Genomic DNA, 21,669 nt, shown 5'->3' with positions numbered 1-21,669 from the left:
AAGTACTTGAGTACCTCTCATTGTGACTGTCTCTACTAGAAAAATTTTAAGATTTGTGTTTGTTTCTCACGGATGCTATAACCAATAATATCAAACAGGTTGTCTTAAAACAAAAGGGCTTCATCCTCTCTCAGTCCTGGAGACCAAAAGTCTAAGATCAATGAGTCATCAGGGTCAGTTCCTCCTGGAGGCTCCAGGGGAGGGTCCTTCCCATCTCTTCCAGCTTCTGGGGGCTCCAGGCATCCCTGGGCTTGTGGCCTCATCCCTCCCATCTCTACCTGTGTCTTCACAGGGCTTCTCCTCTGTGTGTGTGTCTCTCCTCTTCTGTGTCTTATAAGGACCCTGTCATTGGATGTAGGGCCACCCTCATCCAGGAGGACCTCATCTCAGACCCTTCACTTCATCATGTCTGCAAAGACCCTATTTCCTTGTAAGGTCTCATTCTGACATTCCAGGTAGACATTGATTTTTGGAGAACATTATTCAACCAACTACGATATCATAGCATTTTCAACCAAAAAGGAAACACTTATTTAAACTCTAGTCCAAATATGCCTATTACTTTTTACCTGTTGCTCAACCCGAGGTCACCTTGCTGGAGGCTGGAACTTTCTTCGAAATGTTTTTGCTGCAGGGGGAGCACTCCTTCCCTTCTATGTATGTTACCCTGCCCAGACATCCCTCTTTCTTAGCCCAGTAAAAATGGGTTCTCCGTCAAATATCCCTTAGACTTCCATATGACGTGGCCTTTGAGTCCCCTGGGACAGAAACACCCCCTAGAACCACCATTAATGCTTCTGAGTGTCTCAGCCTTGTAGCAACCTGACTTGTAGTCTTATGTCTTTTGAGAAGATGGAGAGTGTAGACCACCATATACCTCTCCATGTCATGCCACCTCGCCTACATCAGGACAAGGCAAGTCCTTAAGAATGTATGTTGAAGAAATACCTGGCAGTCCAGTGGTTAGGACTTCGTGCTTCCACCGCAGGGGGCACGGGTTCCATCCCTGGTCGAGGAACTAAGATCTTGCCAGCCACACAGCGCGGCCAAAAAAAAAACAAAAGAAGAAGAATGTAGGTTGAGTTCACCCACAGAAGTTTAACACCAGTTCTTAACCTTAGGTGAACCCAGAATGATGGGACAGTGAGATGCTCTACCATTTTTTTTCTAGGTGATGGATAGGTAGCAGCCTATGCCTTGGTTGCTGTACCATCCTGGGTCTCATTTTCTGAGGCCGTCAGTCCACATGAATCTGTTTCTAAAATTCCTTTGCTGCATTTATTTCTCTAGCACAGTGGTTTCCAACCAGGAGTGATTCTGCAACTCCGAGGGCATGTGGCAACGTCTGGAGACATTTTTGGCGGTCCATCTCAGGGAGAGGAGGGTGGAACGTGATACTGGTACCTAGTGGGTGGAGCCCAGGGATGCTGTTCACAGCCCACAGTGAAGGACAGTCCCCACCATGGAGGAGGACTCAGTCCCAGAGAGCAAGAGTGATGAGGTTTGGAGACTGCCTTAGCATGAGAGACTCAATCTGTTGGTCTCTCTGTCTCTCTCTACGCACCTATCCATCCATCCATTTGTCATCTATCTTCCCTATCTATATATCTATCATCTATCTAATCTATCATCACCACCATCATCATCTAGCTATTATCTATCTACTGGTGTATCTATCAGTCACCTATCTACCTATCATCAATCTATGTATCATGTATGTCATGTATCTATCTACAATCTATCTTCATCATCTAGCTAGCTATTATCTATCTACTATATATTTACATATCTATCAATCATCTATCCATCCATCCATATATATATCATCTATTTATCTCTATCATCTATCTCATGTATCTTATCATCTATCTATTGTCTACCTATCAATCATATCTATCATCTATATTTATGTACGTATCTATCAATCATCTATCCATCCATCCACACACCTATTTATCTCATCTATCTATCATTTATGTCTTATCTACCTATTTTCTTCCTATCAATCATCTATCTATCGATCGATCGATCAAATTGTATCTAGATCTACGATGGTGGTTCTCAACTAAGGGTGATGAGGAGGACATTGAAAATATCCTGAGCCAGTCTTTGATTGTCAGCCCTGGAGGGGAGGATGCTAGCGGTATCTCGTGGATATAGCCTACAGATGCCACGAAAAACGCTACAGTGCACAGGACAGCCCTCACCCCAGAAAATGATCCAGCCCCAAATGTCTGTAGCGCTAGTGTTGAGAAACCCTGTCCTGGATGAAGGGTTTGTCTACAGAGGATGAACTCTTCAAGCAGGATGTGTTTCCTATACATCAGGGTACCCTGGTGCCCGTCCTGGTACCTGGCACACCCCAAGGGGCTCTGTAGTTATCCTTAAGCAAAGAAATGGATTCATGAGAGAGACAGTGTCCGTGCTTCCCACAGTCCTGAAAAGCCAAAAGCTCTCTTTCATTTCAATGACTGCCATCCTTTCCAGATTGGCAGCACGGTCAAAAGTCACATTCTTCCCAAATATTTATCTTGAGTTTTCTCTTTTCCTTCCTCTCGGGGGATGCCAAAGAATGCATATTTGAGGAATACTGCTACAGGGACCCAAGAGGTTTCTTCCCTAGAGAAAACTGGCTGCAGGATTGCTGTGGCACCCTTTCTTCAGCCTCAAATTATCCTGCTTCATACTGGAGCTGGTCCCACCTTACCTTCCTGTCAAAGGCTCTGCTGGAGTGGCCACCTTGGACTTAAGTTTCCTTGCTGGTGAAATACTCACAGAGAATAGCATAATTCCAATGTGGTGGATCAAAGCAGTTTTTCAACCAATCTGATCTAAGCGCAAACTCACTTGAAGTGCCTTTGCCCTTGAAAATATCACTGTCATGATCGCCTGGTTCTTTGGAAAATATTATTTTATTAGCCAATGCACATTATTTTGACCTTAAAAATACAGTAAAGCAGTCATGGAAATAACAGATCTATTTTTCGTGGACACAAACTGACAGGAGGAAAGATATTTCTGGGCTTCTCTGGAAGGCTCTGGGTTTATTCTGTGCGGTCACAACTTAGCTTTTTCCTCCCTCTCCTGTCGTCTCCCCGGTCCCGCACCACTCTCTCCGGATAAATTTTATCATCAACAAGGAAATCCAATATCTCAGCATCCCCTACTGGAGGGTCGCTGGGAAAGGTACTATAACAGTGGTCTATGAATTTGAAGGACGTCGGGAAGGAAACTGGTTTTAATTGCATTTCCGTGCCTGCTCTAATGTATACAAGCCTTGTAAAGACCAATAATTTATTATTTTTAATGAGACAGAAAGCACGTCTTTCTCTTTCTACTCTCATCGTCTGATTAGAAAGAAAAAATATATATATATATATAAAACACTATATAAAACGTGAGTTCCAGGGAGAAAGCATTCTCTCCTATAAAATGGGAGCTGTACTGTAGGACACTTGTACACGAAACAAAAACAAACAACCCCTCTGGGTCTCAGCCACTGTCGGGCAAACTGGAGTCCTCAAGTGACAGAAGACAATGGAAAGACGGATACTCATTCTAGAACGTTCTATCATGTTAAAACGGCAGCGGGTTAACTAGGTAATGCATCTTCCGCGGGGGTAGCAAGGCACTGTGAATCTCTACAGCTTCTCTGCAGTGAATGCTCCTTAGATATCCTACAGACGCCCGTTCAAGCGTCAGGATGGTGCCAGCAACACAGAATTTGTAATTTGCGCCCAAGTCCTGTGAAATGCAAGGCAAGCACATATGGCATCCTGTAAACATGAAAGAAAGTCCCCCAGAGAGGCGGACACCGGCTTCCCGTGTCTGCGTTGCTTCCTTTCGTCAACAAGCACAGGTCAAGGTCGACGTGAGCCTCAAACCCAAAGCCGGAGGGGGTCACCGTGCCCCGGGACAAATCCTTTTAGAGCCCTAACTCTCCGGCCCCAGCTGTGAACCCAAAGGAGGCTTGGTTCTAACTTCCGAAGCAGCGGCTGTGGAGTCCACGGTGTCCTCCCAGGGTTTCAGTAGATGTGGACGTAGGTTGTTTTTGAGTCACGGCCCAGGAGGTTTTTGGCGGTGCACTTGTAAAAGCCCGCGTCCCTCTGGGTGGCCTGCTGGATGATTAACGACCCCTGTGGGTGAAGAAACCTGTTCCCGTAGAGACGGGGCTGCGTCCCCGCAGTCAGATGCGATTTGTCCGGCAGCTCCCAGCTGACCTCGGCTTTGGGAATGCCCATGGCCATGCAGTTCATCTTCACGGTGCTCCCGGGCCGGGTGTAGATGACAGGCGTGGGTTCACTGGTGATCCGGGGAGGGTAGGCAATGACGATCACTGGGACATTCATGACGGAAGGTCCGTACTCCGTGTCCGCCTTGCACACGTAGGTGCCCCTGTCGAAGACGGATGCGTCTTGCACGGTGAGGGTACCGTTTTCCTGAAGGGTGAAGCGTCCCCGGACCTGGGGACCCTCCAACACCATGCCGTTGGGCAGCGTCCAGGAGAGGCGGGTCTGCCGGGCCCCCGGAAGGATGCAGTACAGCTGCAGGGTCTCCCCGTTGATGATGCTGACCAGGTTGTGGTACTGGTTGCTCGTCTCGGGTTTCAGCCCCACCTTCAGAGACACCAGCCTCTCCGTGTAGCCCGCCGAGTTCCTGGCCACGCAGCGGTATGCCCCGGCGTCCATGGAGGAAAGGCCGCTGATGTGTAGCATCCCGTCGCCCTTGTGGTAGAACCTCTGCAGCTGGTGGCCACTCTGCAGCTCCGTCCCGTTGGGAAGGACCCACAGCAGCGTGGGCGTCGGGGTCCCGGCTGCCGAGCAATTGAGACTGATGGTGTGGCCGGCCATGGCAGTGATCTTCTCGTTGACCGGGTCGTGGAAGACAGGCTTCTCCGTGGGCTCCAAGACCGTAAGTTGGACAATGAGTCTGGCTTCCCCACCTTCGTTACGTCCAATGCATGCCAGATGGACAGAGTCGCTCTTCCTCAGACTCTTGATGTCCAGGGTACCATTGCGATGGATGGTGATGCGGTTGCCATAGTAAGGGGCCGGCAGGACCACGCCCTCGGGGAAGGCCCACAGCACTCTTGGCGTGGGGACGCCTTCCGCCTTGCAGTCGATGAGTTTGCGACTCCCTCCTGGGGCAATCTCCCGCACCGTGGTGATGGCATTGGGGTGCCCGTTGATCTTGGGCGACTGGACGTTGACGTGAATCCAGACCATCTTCCTGTCCTCCCCGGCACTGTTCCTGACCACGCAAGTGTAGTTGCCGCTGTCTGAGCGCTGGGCTTTCTGGATAAGGAGAGTGCCGTCCTGATATATCTGGTACTTGTCAGAGGAGGTGGGGATCAGCCTGTTGGCTGGAGAAAGCCAGGTCACCCTGGGTGTGGGTTCCCCTTTGGCCTCACAAGCCACGGTGACCACATCCCCGTAGGGGACCTGGACCATGGAGTACGTCTTATTCCGGATGACAGCAGGCTCGGTCACTACCTTGACACGCACCCTCATCTCGTCCTTGCCGACCTGATTTTCGGCAAAGCAGGTGTAGTCACCTTCCTCTCGCAACCCGACCTCGTTGAAGTAGAGGGTTCCGTTGTTGAAAACGACGTAGCGCTTGGTCCGTCCACCGCTGTCGTCGGACTGCATGAAAGAGTTGACCAGGCTGCCGTCCGGGAGGCCCCAGGAGATCTCGGGGTTGGGGAGCCCGGTGGCCATGCAGTCCACTTTGAGGTCGCCCCCGTAAAAGACCCTGTGGTCATTCTCCTCCTTGCGCTCGATCTTGGCTGGTTTCATGACCACATTTACCTTGAGCATGACGAAGTCATCGCCAACCTTATTCCGGGCGACGCACAGGTAATCGCCTGCATCTCTGTCCGTGACAGATTTCACCACCAGGGTCCCATTGGCAAATGCCTTGATCCTGGTGTCAAAGCTGACCGAGAGAAAGACAACAGAATAAGATGTCAGTCTCCCAAACGTTCTCTCTCCCGGCTTGAGGTCTCACCAGAACGAAGCACAAATGTGTGGGTCTCAGAACTATCGGCGCACAGGGCTGCTGCTCAAAAATGTTAGAGGGATTCTGCAGCCCGGAGGGGATGGCCATCCAAATGCAGAAGTGATTTATTTACCACAATTAAGAACTCCCCAGGGGAGCCTGACCTCTGGCTGGCCTGGCCACTGATTCGAAGATGTGAAATGCAGTCTAAGACGTCAGCCCAGTTTGTGTGGGTGTGCGTGGATCAAATATTTGCCTGGTTGTCAGTGTGGAGCTTGTTGTAATGATAAAATCAGATAAAATTCTAGAGGCCTGGACAGAATGAATATGCATTAACCTTAGGAAGAGGTGAAGTTTTTCCTAAAAGTTTTGTTTTTGTTTTTGTTTTTGGCGATATGTGGGCCTCTCACTGTTGTGGCCTCTCCCATTGCAGAGCACAGGCTCCGGACGCACAGGCTAAGCAGCCATGGCTCACGGGCCCAGCCGCTCCGCGGCATGTGGGATCCTCCCGGACCGGGGCACGAACCCGTGTCCCCTGCATCGGCAGGCGGACTTCCAATCACTGCGCCACCAGGGAAGCCCTTTCCTAAAAGTTTTATACACGGTTTTTACACTTGACAATTTTTATGATGTTGGTCCCATTATGAGGCAAACAGGCAGCAAAGTAGCTACAGTATGGATCACATAGCTGTGGTTATACCCAGAGTTTTGATGCTACAATTGGGTTCTTCAGAACTTGGTGCTATTGGTGTAAACGCTTCTTCCCTAGAACCTGTAACGAAAGCTTCATGACCCTCACCAGCTCGTACCCTCCTGCTGACATTCCATTTCTCCACGTGGTAGACCTAAACTCACACACTGCTGAGTTAATATTTGAGAAAGATTTTTCAGTTTAAAAAGGCAACATGGAAAGAGAGACAGAAATATGTTCACTAGGCGTGTGACATTTTTATCAATATATATCAGTATGGCCTCCAGCAACGCAGAACTAATGTTTTGAACAACAGGGCAAAGAGATTTGGGAGGTTCCTACTTTAAGCGTGTCCAGATTGAAAATCTCAATTACTTATAAATTATAATTCTGGCATCTGCAGGGAGAGCTTGACTATTATCCTTAAATATTTCCTGCACACTGTGTCATTCTAATAGCACGTCTGGAACTGTGCCACTGATTTAAAAAAAAGAAGTGTCTGCCTCTGATGGAATTCAACCTGATTATTGTTCATCAAAGCACCTACTAACAAGGACCACGTAACGTGTTTTGTTGGCCATGAGTGAGCATCAAGTCAACCTGAATTAGTAGGTCATTCGATAGGCGTGGAGCAGACCAAGGTATTTTAATGAGTCTTGGAGTTAGAATCCAAAAATGTATATAGTAGCACGTCTGTAAACATTTAGAAACTTCTATAGCAGCAAATCCTAACCTTGATCATTACCTGAATCAACAGAGCAACTCTGAAAAAGATGCATGGCTACACATTACAGGAGACTTAACTTCGAGACATGAAAGTCCAGTCTGTCTGTTTTAAAACAGTCCCAGTGTGTAGGCAGGGCAAACAGCCTGTTCTTTTAAAAAACTCACATGGGCTGTTTAATTACACTTTTCTTTTTTTTTTTTTTTTTTTTTTTTTTTTTGCGGTACAAGGGCTTCTCATTGTCGTGGCCTCTCCAGTTGTGGAGCACAGGCTCTGGACGCACAGGCTCAGCGGCCATGGCTCACGGGCCCAGCCGCTCCACGGCATGTGGGATCTTCCCGGACCGGGGCACGAACCCATGTCCCCTGCATCGGCAGGCGGACTCTCAACCACTGCACCACCAGGGAAGCCCTACACTTTTCTAAGAATGTAATTAGCCAGAATCTAGGAATAATGAAGCTATAGAGACTGTGGCTTATGATTTATAGCAAGATACTAGTAGAATGGCCGCCCCAATTCACACTGGAACTACATTCTTTCACTTCAGTGTTCAGTCAGCACTGCGTCAGCCTCGCCAATGTCAATGGAAAACAATCCTCTGCATGGCAGGACACTGGCTCGGCTGGAAGATACTGTGGGGAAAATTGGGTATGTGGTATTCTGGATCGATTGTGCAGGGTTCACTTGGCATCACCCAGCCATCTGAAGTTAAAATACGGGCTGTGAGAAGGCGACTTGGCCCTTTTCCTGCATTGGAAGGAGACTGGGCAGACCAGACATAGCTGCGCAGAGCCTTGGATGCTGCTTTTGATCACAGCCCGGGGAGGAACCCGTGCGGAGGTGGGTTCCTGTCTGAGCTGCCAGGCTGTGTGGGCTGAAGACACACCATCAGCCAGGGGGTTTCCAACATGGCGCCACTGATGTGTCTTTGCTTCCATGTTGCCAATCATTGTCTCTTTCCTCTGCATCTTGAAACACTTATTAAAGAGACAATGGCTTTTTGGGAATCTACCTCAGGGTTTCTCAGCCTCGGCACTTCTGATCTCAGGGGCTGGATGACTCTCTGTGGGGTTTTGACTCTCTGTGGTGGGGTTTTGAGCAGCATCCCGGGTCTCCACTAATTAAAGAGTAGCAACCGTTCCCCACGAGTTGTGACAACTAAAAATATGTCCAGACATTGATGAGTGCCCCCTGGTAGACAGGACTGTCTAGTTGAGAACCACTTCCATAGGTAGACAGGTGATAGACAGAGGGTTAGAGATAGATAAAGATAGATCATAGAATAGATAAATGACCGATGATATACAGATACAGAGAATACATGATAGAGACAAATGGAAAGATACTATATAGATAAATAATACATATCAGATAGGTGATGACAGATAGATAAAAATAAATGATAGATAGACACAGATGACAGAGAGAGGTAAGGTGGATGGATAGGTAGGTAGATAGAGCTAGAGATAGATGAAGATAGATGATAAGATAGATAAATGACACATGATATATATAGATACATAGAATAGATGACAGGCAGATGGAAAGATACTAGATAAACGATAGATATCAGATAGGTGATGTTAGATATAGAAAAACAGATGATTGGTAAATAGGTAAAGAGTTTCAGCTAGATATAGAAAGGTGAGGGATGACAGATAGATACACAGAATAGAGGATAGATAGGCAGATGGAAAGATACTAGATAGATGAGTGATATCAGATAGGTGATGATAGATAGATAAAAATAAATGATAGATAGATAAATAGATAGATAGATAGTTTTCCTTGCTAAGACAGTATCTTGCAGCCTCAGCACTACTGATATGTGGGGCTAGACGACTCACTGATGGGGGGCTGTGCTGTGCACCGTGGGGTGTTGAGCAGCGTCTCTGGTCTGTACACACCACATGCCAGGAGCGTCCCCTCCTCATTCCCCAAGTCTCATCAACCAAAAATGTCTCCAAAATCTGCTCAATGTCCCCTGGGGACAAAATACCGTTTGGCTGAGACCCACTGTTCTAGATTCATACATCTGCGAATTGAAGACGGGGCAAGGCAAGCTGCTTTTTTTCCTAGCCTAGATGAACTTTTAGAATTGCAGATGTGCTACTTTTGTGTTGCCACATGCCTTTAATTTTTTTGTTTTACCTCCTTTCCTTCTATTGCTAACACGTTTTAAGATACGATCTGCAGCTCCTATGTGTTTTCTTGAGATTAGAATGAGAAGATAAGAAATTGTTTTATCTAATTATTTAAATACAGTTAAAAACTACGAGCATGAACACAAAAGCTATTGCTTTATCTTTCTTTGGAGGCGGGGAGAAGAGCAGCAGGGCCAAGGGGCGAGGTGTTTGCTCTGCATCTCAATTGATAAAGACAAGACTGGGACTGCCCTGGTGGTCCAGTGGTCAACACTCTGCGCCCCCAGTGCCAGGGGCAAGGGTTCGATCCCTGGGCGGGGAACGAAGATCCCACATGCCGCCCGGGCGGGGCGGGAAACAAAGAAAAAAGACAAGATTTCATCGAGTGACAAAGAAATGCCCCCCACCCGGCCCACACAGGAAGCAACGTCTGTGCGTCAGCACTGCCAACAAGGAGTCATTCCTTTTTCTGCTCGACCCCATGAGGAGGTTTCCCCAGCACCCAGAGTGGAGACAGGCTCAGGAGCCCCGGGACCGCTGGCGAGGCGGGAGCGCCACGTACCTGAAGAGCGTGTCTATCATCCTCTTGGACGGCAGTCTCCAAAGGATACGCGGCCAGGGGTCTCCGGAGGCGCTGCAGTCCAGCTGGAGGGTCCCCCCGTAGCGGACGTCGGTCCTGTGCGGGGAGGTGCCGGTGATGCGCGCGTTGGCGGTGGCGCGCTGCACGGTGAGCTGCACGGTCCTGCGCGCCGAGCCCACCAGGTTGGCGGCTACGCACTCGTAGCGTCCGCTGTCCTTGGGCGCCAGGTTGCGGATGTAGAGGGTCCCGTTGGGGAAGACGAAGAGGTTGTCGTGGATGAACTGCGACGGGCGGATCTGCGTGCCGTCCCAGAGCGCCCAGCGCACGCTGGGCAGGGGCGCGGCCTTGGCGGTGCAGTGGATGTGGATGCTGAGGCCGGGGGGCAGCGAGATGTTCTCCAGCTTCTCCTGGTGGATGACCGGTGGGAGGGCCGCCACGTGCAGGCGGATGGCCAGGCTGTCGGCGCCAGCTGCGTTGCTGGCCACGCACTTGTACACGCCTCTGTCTGAGAAGGACGCCTCCTTGATGGACAGGGTCCGGTTTTCGTGCAGGGTGATCCTGCCCTCGACGGGGGAGACGGTCTGCCACACCCTCCTGTCGGGGAAGATCCAGGAGATCTGGGGAGCTGGGGTCCCCTTAGCCAGACACTCCATGGCGATGGTGTCGCCCAGGTAGACGGTGACGTCCTTGTAGTGGGCGGCTAGGATCTGAGGCTGCTGCACCGTGACTGAGAGCAGGACCACCATCCTGTCTGCCCCGTGCAGGTTTTTGGCCGTGCACAGGTACTGGCCGCGGTCCTGCACCTGCACGTTTCGGATGATGAAGGTGCCGTTCTTCAGGACTTCAAACCGCTGTACTCTGGTGTTGGGGGTCATGAGAGCCCCTGGAAACCAAAAACAAGCACCATCAGGTTCAGTGTAAACACGGTCTTTCCAAAGGGACGAAACAAGGATTATGAGTTCATCTGATTCTCCTCTTTATGTCCAGACAGTGAAAGCAAAAGACCCACCACCCAGGTCCTCTGATATTCTGCTTGACTCTTACACTAATCCCCAAATCAGGGCATATGCCACCTTCAGGCCAAGACAGCAGGTATGGGTTTCAGAGAGGGTTCTGGAAGCCGTCATGAACCCCAGGGTCTCCCAGGGTGGCCTCTTCATTTACTTTAGGTACTGGAGAGGCAGCCCCACTTTGCTCAGCCTCTGCCTAGTTGCGTGGAGGCTGTCCTCCTGAGGTCCCCAGGTCGGCTGCAGGGATGCCCCAGGTTCGGAGTCACTGTCCGCCTCTGTCTGGCCAGGCTCCTGAGAGCGACATGGGGCTGGTGATTCTGTGCCCCGTCTGGTTGAGTTGCGCTCTGACTCAGGCTTCGTGACGGTGCCTGAGAGCCCCACCTCTACAGTCAGGGGACACACACCCGTCCTTCTCCCCACTGTCTATACTCCCTGTATTTTATAGCCCATCTCTCAGGACGCTGCCACAGTCAGGGTCTGTAATAATCAAGTGTTTCTGATGCTTTGACATGTTGGGGTCTTGCTGACCTTCCAGAGATGGCCAATTCCTAGAGATAGCAAAGGACCCACCTTCCAAATGGCAACTGACCCATCCAGAGCCTACCCCCCACTCCCTGCTCTGAGAGGCTCCCATACTCTGGGCCACCATCCACCTGCCCTTATCCCCCCAGGACAGGTATCAGACAACTAGGACGGTCCCTGCACCCAGGACCTGCTGGAATTATTCACACCAGGCCGTCCTAACCCCGCTCACCCTGGCTCACCTCTTCCTTCCTGCGAAAATCACAACAAAGGCTCCTGTCTGGTTTTCCCCCCTCCCTCTGCCTCCTGACCGACCCTGGTGCTTCCCCGTGTAACCCTGCATGGTGTGCTGTGCCCCCTCCTCTTGGCAACCGTGAGTGACCAAGTGTCTTTTCGATGGCAGTCATCTCCTGACCCGTTAGCCTTGCCATACCTGAATAATAACAAATCCTATATTGAAAAACTGCAAAGCCCCAGAAAACCCTGACTTTCAGTCCTCCCACCCTATCCCATGCTGCTTGGTTCCTGGGTCCATGCGCCCGTGAACGGGCTATTCATTCTAGTCTTGACAAACTCCTCCGCTTCTTTTCCTAATAATTGTCTCTAAGCTGGGAGTCCCGCCTTTGCATGGAACCTTGGAACCCTGGACGCTGTCCCCAGCCTCAGTGCTGAGGATTCATGTCCTTGACCTCTTAAGTGACCTGAAACTTGCCACGACAAGGCTTTCCGCCATGCATGGGGTATTGCAGGTGAGTCTTCCCAGCCCACCTGGTCATAGGGAAACAGGTGTTGGTTGATGACAGTATAACCACCCTGCCTTCGAGGTGATGCAGTTCCTCCTGCTGCGGGTCCAAGCCCTCCTGAATGACAGGTGACGGTGGGCGTGGAAAGCCTCCTGCTGGCCCTTAACCACTTCCCCATTGAGGGATTTTATGATGCAGAGATCCCAAAGTGCTTGTCTATTTCACTGGGTTTCAGGTGGGAGGGAAGGCCCATGAAAACCTCCTGCAGACCACGATGGGCAGGTACAAGGTGGCCTCCTATTAGCACTCAATGAGATGATTTCGTTTACTGGGTAGAAAAGGTTCAATAAAATAAGAGCCGTCGTGCAGCTCCAGGACCACAGAAAACAACGCTGGCTGGATGGGAGACTGTCTGGTTTGGGCATGACATGAGGAAGAACTTTCTAAAAACTGGAGCTAGCTAACAAAGGAGAAGCCAGCGGTAGAAGCAGATTCCTGGTCAGGTAGAGGAAGGTGCCTGAATGTCCAGGGAGGGGGCGTGGTCCAGGGATGCTCTAAAATGGCACAAGGTATAGAAGACCCTAAGGATGAATGCAAATGGGATCTCCCAGGGGAGGAATGTGCCTTCCGTCAAAGGCACAACCCTAGAATGAAACCCCTGTGGTGTTCCCCATTTGCTATTTCAAGCAAGTTCCTTATTAGATCATTACGAAAGCGTTTGCTGTCAAATGCTGAGCTGCTCAAAGATGTTGGTAATTTCCCTACGCTCAGTGCTCTCTGCTCACCACTGGGACACAACCAACATGTGTGAGATGAGCAGAGAATGTACAGCTCGCTCTAGTGATATCAGCACTTGTCATTTCCTGGATTATCTAAATGGCAACTGAAAAAAATCCAACCCTCTGAACAGGATGCGAGCCTGAAGGACACAGCCATGTTGAGAGAGAAGGGAAGAGAAAGGGGAAAAGGGAGGTCCATTTGTGGAGGTTGGAGGCTCTCCACTATTACTTTCTTCCATCACCTAGAATCTCTTTTGCCATCGGGAAAGCCGATGGTCATTTTATGAAGCAAAGTGGTCTCTGGGCATCCCAGCCTGCCAAGTAGAGACCACCGTATAGAGCCTTGTTACGGACTGAATTGTGTTCCCACGACAATTCATATGTTCACGCCCTGACCCCCAGGACCTCAGAATGCGGATGTATTTGGAGTTGGGGGTCTTTAAAGAGGGGATGAAGGTAAAATGAGGTCATTAGGGTGGGTCCTGATCCCATAGGACTGCTGTCCTTATAAGAAGACGGGATTAGGACACAGACACACACAGAGGGAGGACCCTGTGAGGACACAGGGAGGAGATGGCTGTCTACACACCCAGGAGAGAGGCCTCAGAAGGAACCAGTCTCGGTGACACCTGGATCTTGGACTTCAACCTCCCCAAACTGAAAGAAAATAAATTTGGGGTTCCAGCTGCACCATCTGTTCCGGTGCTTTGCGACGGCAGCCCGAGCGGACTCATACGATCGTATCTCTAGGTTCAAGTCAAAGCAATGCCTGACGAGCTCCCGCCAAGCTGCACCAACCTTTCAAGCCAGTGCGAGGACCAGAGGGATTTGCACAGTTCCCCTCACGCTCCTCTGCACTCCGACATGGCTTGTGGCTGACTTCTGTACTGGACCTCACTGGGAAGAGGCAAGAGTGGGACAGTCCTGAGCCTCGGTTAGGAATCCAAAGAACCTCGTACGTGTTTCCATGACTCCATTAAAACCTGACACCCATTTTAATTCCTTACTTCCTGTCCCCGTAAAGGAATACACCTGTCGGTCGGTAGATTCTCAGATGTCCTTTCCCATCCCATCTACCTGTCCCTCTGCCCAGAATCTCTGGTCCTACCTGCACTCAGAGACTCCAGTAAGCCCCTCCCCTACACAAGCCCTGGTTAAAATGCAGATGTTTAAACACCCTACCTGTGGACAGCTTTGTCCAAGTCACGAAAGGCTTGGGTTTCCCCAGAGCCTCACACGGGAACATGACATCTGTCTCGGCAGTGACGGACACGGTCTGGGGCGATTTGGTGATAATTTGGGGCTTTTCCCCAAGCGTCCAGAATTTGGATGCAGGTGGTCCTCCGGAAGAGAAGAGCTTTGAGCCGCTCTGATGGAAGCTTCTGGAAGGCTGGGCAGAAGGTGTTATGAAAGGGATGGAGCTCCGGGTGGAGTAGACCAGAGGGATGTTTCTTAAGTTTGTTGAGGGTGGCGCCGTGGTCCGGGGAAGGTGCCGTACAGGAGGCGCTGGGGGACCAAAGTCCACATGGACGATGCTCTGAGAATGTATCCTATTGTAGGGACCTGGGTTGACTTTTCTCCCTCTCATCCCTGGGGCAGGAGAGGTGGGGACCTGAGGCTTCGGAGTAACTGCCAACTGTGGAAAAGAGAGGGTCCTGTTGAAAAAGAAAGGGAATCTTCCATCGGGATAATGAGGAACTCTCGAATTTGGAAGCTTGCCACCTGGGTCTCTTGGATCAGGGATGTTATTGTCTCCAAACAATTTGGAGCTGCCGTTGAATGGGTCAGTTCCCTGGTCAGTCGACTTACTAAGAATGCTAGGTTTGGACCTAGGCAATGGAACCACAGGAGCTGTTGAACTTGGTAATTTTGGAGTCGTAAAGTGCTTATTCTCTGGCGGATGCCTCGATGGATATGCAGTGATTTCCAGTTTGCTGGTCAGGTGGGGCTGGAGAGTGACAACGTATCTAAAGGAGCTTTCTGTGGCCGTGTGTGGTGGCCTCATGGTTCCTCTCGGGGGGACCGGTGTAGCAGCAACTCTGGCTGGTTGGTGGAAACCTTGGACCCTCCCAGCCTCGTGGTGACTATGTGGACCCCTTGGAAGGCTGGTTTTGGTTGTACCATCAAAGGCTTCGTTTCGCAACTCCTGCTTTGGAGGGAAGGTAAATTTGTCCTGGTGGGAAGAGGGAGTGGATAATTCGTTTGGCCTCGATACATGCTGAATTCCTTCGTTATTCACTGAAGGTGCTCTGGTTGCTGGGGTCCCCCCAGCATAATGGAAGGAAATGTTTTGTTTGGAAGCGTTTGACGTTGGCAGTGTTTCTGACGTAAGAGGTGTGGGCTTTGTGGTGGTTTCTGCCAGAGTCACACGAGTTGTGGGTGGGAATGGGGTTGCTGGCTCCCCCACCAGGGCACGTGTGGAGACTTCATTCTGGTGTCTAATTGCAGAACGGATAACGGCTGAAGTGGTTTCACGATGACTCTGACCACTGAGGGTGGTTTCTGCCTGACTTGAAGATGCCTCTACTTGTATGATGGCGAGAGTAGTTGAAGGGATCACTTCTTCCTGTTGCGAGAGCATAGAGACTGCAGCAGAAGGTGAAAACTCAGAAGGAAAACCTAGGTCCTCCAGCTCTTTTAAAAAGGGTGAGTCTGTAAGAGCTTCTGAAGAGCTGGTAACAGGTGGGTCTGTCTGTAGCCGCTCAGGCTGGGCTGCCCTTGGAGGAGTCCACCTTGCACTTCCTGGAAAGCCAGAAGGAGGGGATGCCTCCTTAAATACTCCCACAGTGGAGACCTCAGCCCCAGAAGGTGATGCCACATGAGTGACTGACTTGCCAGGGACTAGACGGTCGGTTTTATAGTCCTTGATGTTTGTGACCTCATAATCCTTAATTTCCTTTCCGTCTGATACAGGCTCGTATGTGACTGGAATTGTCTCTTGGAATTTATCAGGAGATAAATGTGTTTTGGTGGTGGTTGTCCTATAATCTTCCACTCTGGTTATCTCACGTGGGTCTCCAGTTGTGAGAGAAATGGTGGTAGGTGAAAGTACAACTTCTGAACTGGGGGTAACAGTGTTTTTATATTTATTTTCTGGGGAAGGGCTGGGCTTGGACACAGACGCTATAGAGCTCATGGTAGAGGTAATGTATCGAAGTTTCTTTGGCCTCTTCCCATGTTTCCTGTGTGGGGTTCCCTTGGATACTGGTTCTGCATGCTTCTCCATGTCCATCTGCTTTGGAGTACCAACTGTGTTATCAACCCAAGATGTAGGAACCAGCAAGCTTTCCGCTTGGCTTGGAGTCTTCACTTCAGGTACCTGAGTCAGTGGTGTCAAAAAAGTGGCCGCTGGGGCAAAAGTCGTGGGCGGGGTTTGTTTATGCCGGTGCCGGAATCGATGGGGGCGTAATCGCCTCCTCCCGTTGGGTCTCCTTCGGGAAGGATGAGTGGTCAGTGCTGATGGGGAAGCGGCCTTTTGGGTTGGCATCATCATTGCTACCGTGCTGGTGTCCTTGTCAAGCAGAATGCCAAGTGTGGTTTCCTTGGGATGCTTCAAGGCAGTGATGCTCGTCATGGCTTCCAGTGCTAAGTCAAGCAGAGTGGTAGATTCGATGCCTTGCCTCTTACTCTCAGGACTTCCGGAGCTTTTGGGGTCTCTCTCTAGCAGACCTCCTTCCTGTAGTGTCTGAGAATTCTCCTCTGTGCCCTTGGGAATCAGTGGGTGGCTCTGAGTGCTGAAACCACTTTTCACAAGCTTCGGGCTCTCTGTTTGCTCTTGTAGAGCTGTTTGTGCTGGGACTTTGGGGTCCCCTAAAATGGGATCTGCAAATGGCTCAGAGGTCCTGGCGTTAGCAGCCCACAGGGCAGGCACCGCAGTAACGTGTGTGGAGGTCTGTTCTTTCGTCGTATTTTCTCCTGGTTGTGAATTTGTCTCCAGATCTTGGTAAAAGTATGGCAGGGTCTCAGACTCAGCCAAGGAGATGGCATCCAATGGAGACTCATACTCACTGGATGTAGACCCTGGCATGGATCCAGCATCTAGTGTAGACCAGCCCTCTGTGGCTATGTTTTTGTTAGTGGGCTCTGTGCGGACCATCTCCAGGGTCTGTAGAGTTGAAGATTCATAAGGCACAGATAGCAGTGTCGTGGCTGTAGCCCAATTCGAGTCAACTACAGTGGGAGCTGAAGCCTTGGTCTTCTCAGAGAACTCATCATCAATCAATTCTTCCAGGTGTGTGCTTGTCACTTTGGGGTCAGCAAGAATTACTCCATCGTGGCCAGATTGGACCAGAACCATCCTGCTTGAGGAAACAGTGCTAGAAACCTGCTCTTCCTCGCCAAATAAAGACACATCTCCTGAGGCTTCTTCTGCACTGGTTGTGGTCTGCACAGGTGATACTGAGCGGGGAGGAACAGCAGGCAAAAGGGGTGTCACTTCTAGACTCTCCGATGGAGGAGTGTTGGTTTTAATGACCTGCGGTACTTCTGTTCCCTTAGGTAGATTTCTCCCACGTACTCTGGCTAAAATATCTGCCCAGTGCTCTGGATTGATCTGTTTGTTTGCCATGTTGATCCTGCGTCTGGACTCAAACACTCTGCGACCTTCTGCGATGTTTGTCTCTGGTTCCTTTTCGGAAGTCTTCCAGTGTTTCAGTTTTCGGCGTCCTTTCTTGGTTTTCTGACCTCCAGGGATGGCATAGTCCTTTGCTTTGATGAACATCTCCTGGTCCTTTGGATGGAGAACTCTCCTCATTGTGTTACCTTCATCTCCTATGCCAGATCCTCCCCCTTCATCCTCCACGACATCTCCTCTTCCTCTGGAAAGGGTCTTCCCACCTGGGCGTCTGCCTCTTTTCGATGACCTGGCAGATCCCTTCTTACTCACTGTGATCCCCACCGTAAAATGATCTGCCCCTTGCTGGTTGACAGCCACGCATGTGTAGTAACCACTGTCGCTACCTTGGACCTTTGGGATGGAAAGAGTTCCATCGGCCAACATGTATGTGTGTGACGTGTTAGCCATATCATTAATTAGCCTTCTGTTTGGAAGGATCCAGCTAATCTCGGCTTCAGGTACGGCCAGTGCCTTGCAAGGCAGCGTCACCGGCTCCCCTGGGCTCTTGTGAATGGTCACTGTGTGTCCACCAGGGGGCTGAGTGACAGGTGGTTGCACAAGGACCCTATAGACCATTCGATCCATTTCATCCCTCACCCGAGCGATGCACTGGTACAAACCAGCGTCTGACTGCTCCGTGGATTTGATCTTCAGCCAGCCGCTGGTGAGGATGGAGAATCTACCGTCCTTGTCTTCCATTGGTGCTTTCAGGACAGAGCCATCTGGGAGCACCCAGGAGATGGATGGGCTCTCAGAAGCCTTCACGTTGCAGCTCAGCTGGCACGGACTCCCTTCCAAGACAGTCTGGGCTCTCTGCACTGCTCTGCTAGGCTCAATCATTACCCAGCTTCTGCTCCGAGACGGCCTCGCGTCTTTGGCAGACACGGTGAGAGCATGTTGAGAGGAATAAGACAGCAGCACTGTTTTGGCCGTACTCTGACGCCGGTCGAGTTGGAGGTCTATGGACGGCTGCGTGACCCACTCTGGCTCTGCCAGGATGTGGGCTCTGACGCCCGTGTAGTAGAGGGTCTCATCGTCGGCGTGTTGCCTGTACTGGTAGCCGAGTCTGGGGTCTTTGCTGAGCGTGAGTTCTCGGTGTAGCTTCACAGGGACCTCGCTGTAATAGGCAATCAGCTTCCAGAGTTTCTCATAGTTTTCTCGAGTCATCGGACACTCAAAATCCAAGACGACTGTGGCATTTACCTCTATCTCTTGAGGGTCTGTTTGGTTCAAGTGTAGCTGGTACACGTGCATGGGCTTCTTGATGTCACAGACCAAGTTCACTGTATTCCCGTGCTCGTCGCTCATATTCAGAGAGACGTTCCATACAGGATACTGGAAGCCCTGCAGGGAGAACGGGTTGTCACCATCCTCCTCTTGACCCTGATCTTCCTCGCTACTCCAGCTCCTGTTCTGTCTCAGAGGGGACTCGATAGAAGGCTTCTCACAAGTGACGTCCTTCAGCTTCTGAATCTCTTGTTTGTGCAGCTTCCTGGGACTGAAGCACACGGAGCACAGCTGACCCCCTTCATAGGCTTTGTCCTTCTTACACTTCAGAATCCCTGAAACATGCAATCAAACAAACATGCTATAAGTCAATGACCCAAAGAATGGTCAGAGGGTAAAGCCTTTGTTTGCATCTTTATCACCTGGATGCACTTCCACAATGATTTAAGACCTCACCCCCCTGGCCTCTGTGACGTCACCTCTGACTTTAAGTCAGTTTAGCACAGTGCATGGTAACTAACCAGGGTTTTGGAACTTCTGGACGGTGAGTAATGAGTACTTTTTTAAAAGGTATTTTTAAGTTAAAAAAGAATGTCTATTCATACGTATTGTACAAGTCACCTTTTATGAGGGTCCAGGAGAATCTACGTTAAGTCACTGCTACCCATGAATATATTTCCAGGTCATAGGATCAACAGTGGTCATGAATCGTATCATGTCTACCTTTTATAATTATGTTTTCTCTTGCTAGAATTATTCATTTCAGGCAGTGTTTACTTTTTGGATTCACATTCTACTCTTGGCTTCCCGGACATTAAATTCTCCAGAATTTTCTCCTTCTCTGGCCAACACTGACTCTTTCACTGTTTCCTCCTTCTCTGCCCAACTCATTATGGATGATGTGTTCCTTGAGTCGGTCTTGGCCCTTTCCCTTCCTCCTCTGAGGTCGTAGATGGCCTCGCCCACGTGCATGGTTTCAGTTACCGTTCACTCGCCAATGATGAATTCCATCTGTGCTTCTCCAGCCCAAACTCATTCTTATGAGTCCCACACCCAATGCTCTACTTGACACGTCTATTAAATGGCACAAAATTTCCTTGAACTGACACCTATAGAACCAAATTGTGTTTTCTCCCTGCTAGACGTCTCGTGGCTTTTATGTATTCGTAACTGGGGAGACCAGAAAACTAGGATGCTTTTTGACAGTCTTCTCGGCATGTGTCCACTTCTTTCCATTCGCGCTGGGAATAAAACAGCCAAACTGTCATCACCTGGAGTATTACAAACCTTCCAACCAATGTCACTATGTCTACTTTTGCATCTCTGAATGCAGTTTTCTATTCGAGTTTCAAAGTAAAAATCTCAAGATGCAAATAGGATGGTTTCACATACCTCTCCAAACACACATGCACACAAATACAAGACATACCACACATACGCACAGACACACATATGGACACACACAAACATATACAGACATAATGCATACATAGGAGCACACTAAGGCACAGGCATGTATCTCCAGAATGGCTGCGGTGGCTCTCTACCCCCAAAAGCTTCATGATTCCACCACCATCGTGTAGTGTTTCTGCTGGGAAATGACGGTTTTCAGCCTGTCTTGGACCCACTGGGGTTTGGGCATTGAAATATGAACAGAGGTGACATGTGTCTTTTCTGATTAAGAAAATTAAGAGGTCAGTATACCTGTCCTTCCTCATCCTTTGCCTGATTTAGCAAATCTGATGCCAAATGTAAAGTGGAGCCATCGATGAAAGAACCTGAATCTCACCGTCTCCATGGAGGAAAGACACCTGGCCACTGCAAGTGCCTACATTAAACTGTGGCAAACCAAATCAAACCAAAACTGCAATGAGGTACCAACTCACACCAGTCAGAATGACCATCATTAAAAAGTCTAAAAACAGGGCTTCCCTGGTGGCACAGTGGTTGAGAGTCCGCCTGCCAATGTAGGGGACACGGGTTCGTGCCCCGGTCCGGGAAGATCCCACATGCCGCAGAGCGGCTGGGCCCGTGAGCCATGGCCGCTGAGCCTGCGCGTCCAGAGCCTGTGCTCCACAACGGGAGAGGCCACAGCAGTGAGAGGCCCGCATACCGCCAAAAAAAAAAAAAAGTCTACAAACAATAAATGCTGGAGAGAGTATAGAGAAAAGGGAACCCTCCTGCACTGTTGGTGTGAATGTAAGTTGATACAGCTACTATGGAGAACAGTATGGAGGTTCCTTAAAAAACTAAAACTAGAGCTACCATATGACCCAGCAGTCCTGCTTCTGGGCATATATCTGGAGAAAACCATAATCCGAAAAGATACATGCACCCCAATGTTCACAGCAGTGCTATTTACAATAGCCAAGACATGGAAACAACCCAAATGCCCATCGACAGATGAATGGATAAAGAAGATGTGACACATGTATACAATGGAATATTAGCCATAAAGAAGAATGAAATAATGCCATTTGCAGCAACATGGATGGACCTACAGATGACCATACTAAGTGAAGTAAGTCAGAAAGAGAAAGAGAAATATCATATGATATCGCTTGTATATGGAGTCTAAACAAATGATACAAAAGAACTTATTTATAAAACAGAAACAGACTCACAGACATAGAAAAC

General features: G+C 49.7%; 1 protein-coding gene across 2 annotated transcripts in view; it reads right to left on the bottom strand.

The window, feature by feature from the left end:
* Positions 1–2,893: 2,893 nt before the first annotated feature.
* LOC308608564 (matrix-remodeling-associated protein 5-like) overlaps positions 2,894–21,669 on the bottom strand; it is a 29,228-nt gene continuing 10,452 nt past the window's right edge. For both annotated transcript variants that reach the window (XM_081221794.1, XM_081221793.1), the window contains exons 5-7: positions 14,373–19,367; positions 10,119–11,019; positions 2,894–5,934 (exon numbers count right to left, since the gene is read on the bottom strand). In XM_081221794.1, coding sequence (XP_081077920.1) covers positions 4,026–5,934; positions 10,119–11,019; positions 14,373–19,367 — 7,805 coding nt within the window. In that variant the 3' untranslated portion in view covers positions 2,894–4,025. The remainder of the gene's footprint in view (positions 5,935–10,118; positions 11,020–14,372; positions 19,368–21,669) is intronic.

Source organism: Mesoplodon bidens (assembly GCF_964165515.1).
Source record: "Mesoplodon bidens genome assembly, chromosome: X".
NCBI classification, from domain to species: Eukaryota; Metazoa; Chordata; class Mammalia; order Artiodactyla; family Ziphiidae; genus Mesoplodon; species Mesoplodon bidens.
Note: the sequence above shows the minus strand (reverse complement) of the source record. Positions and strands in the feature narration are given on the sequence as shown.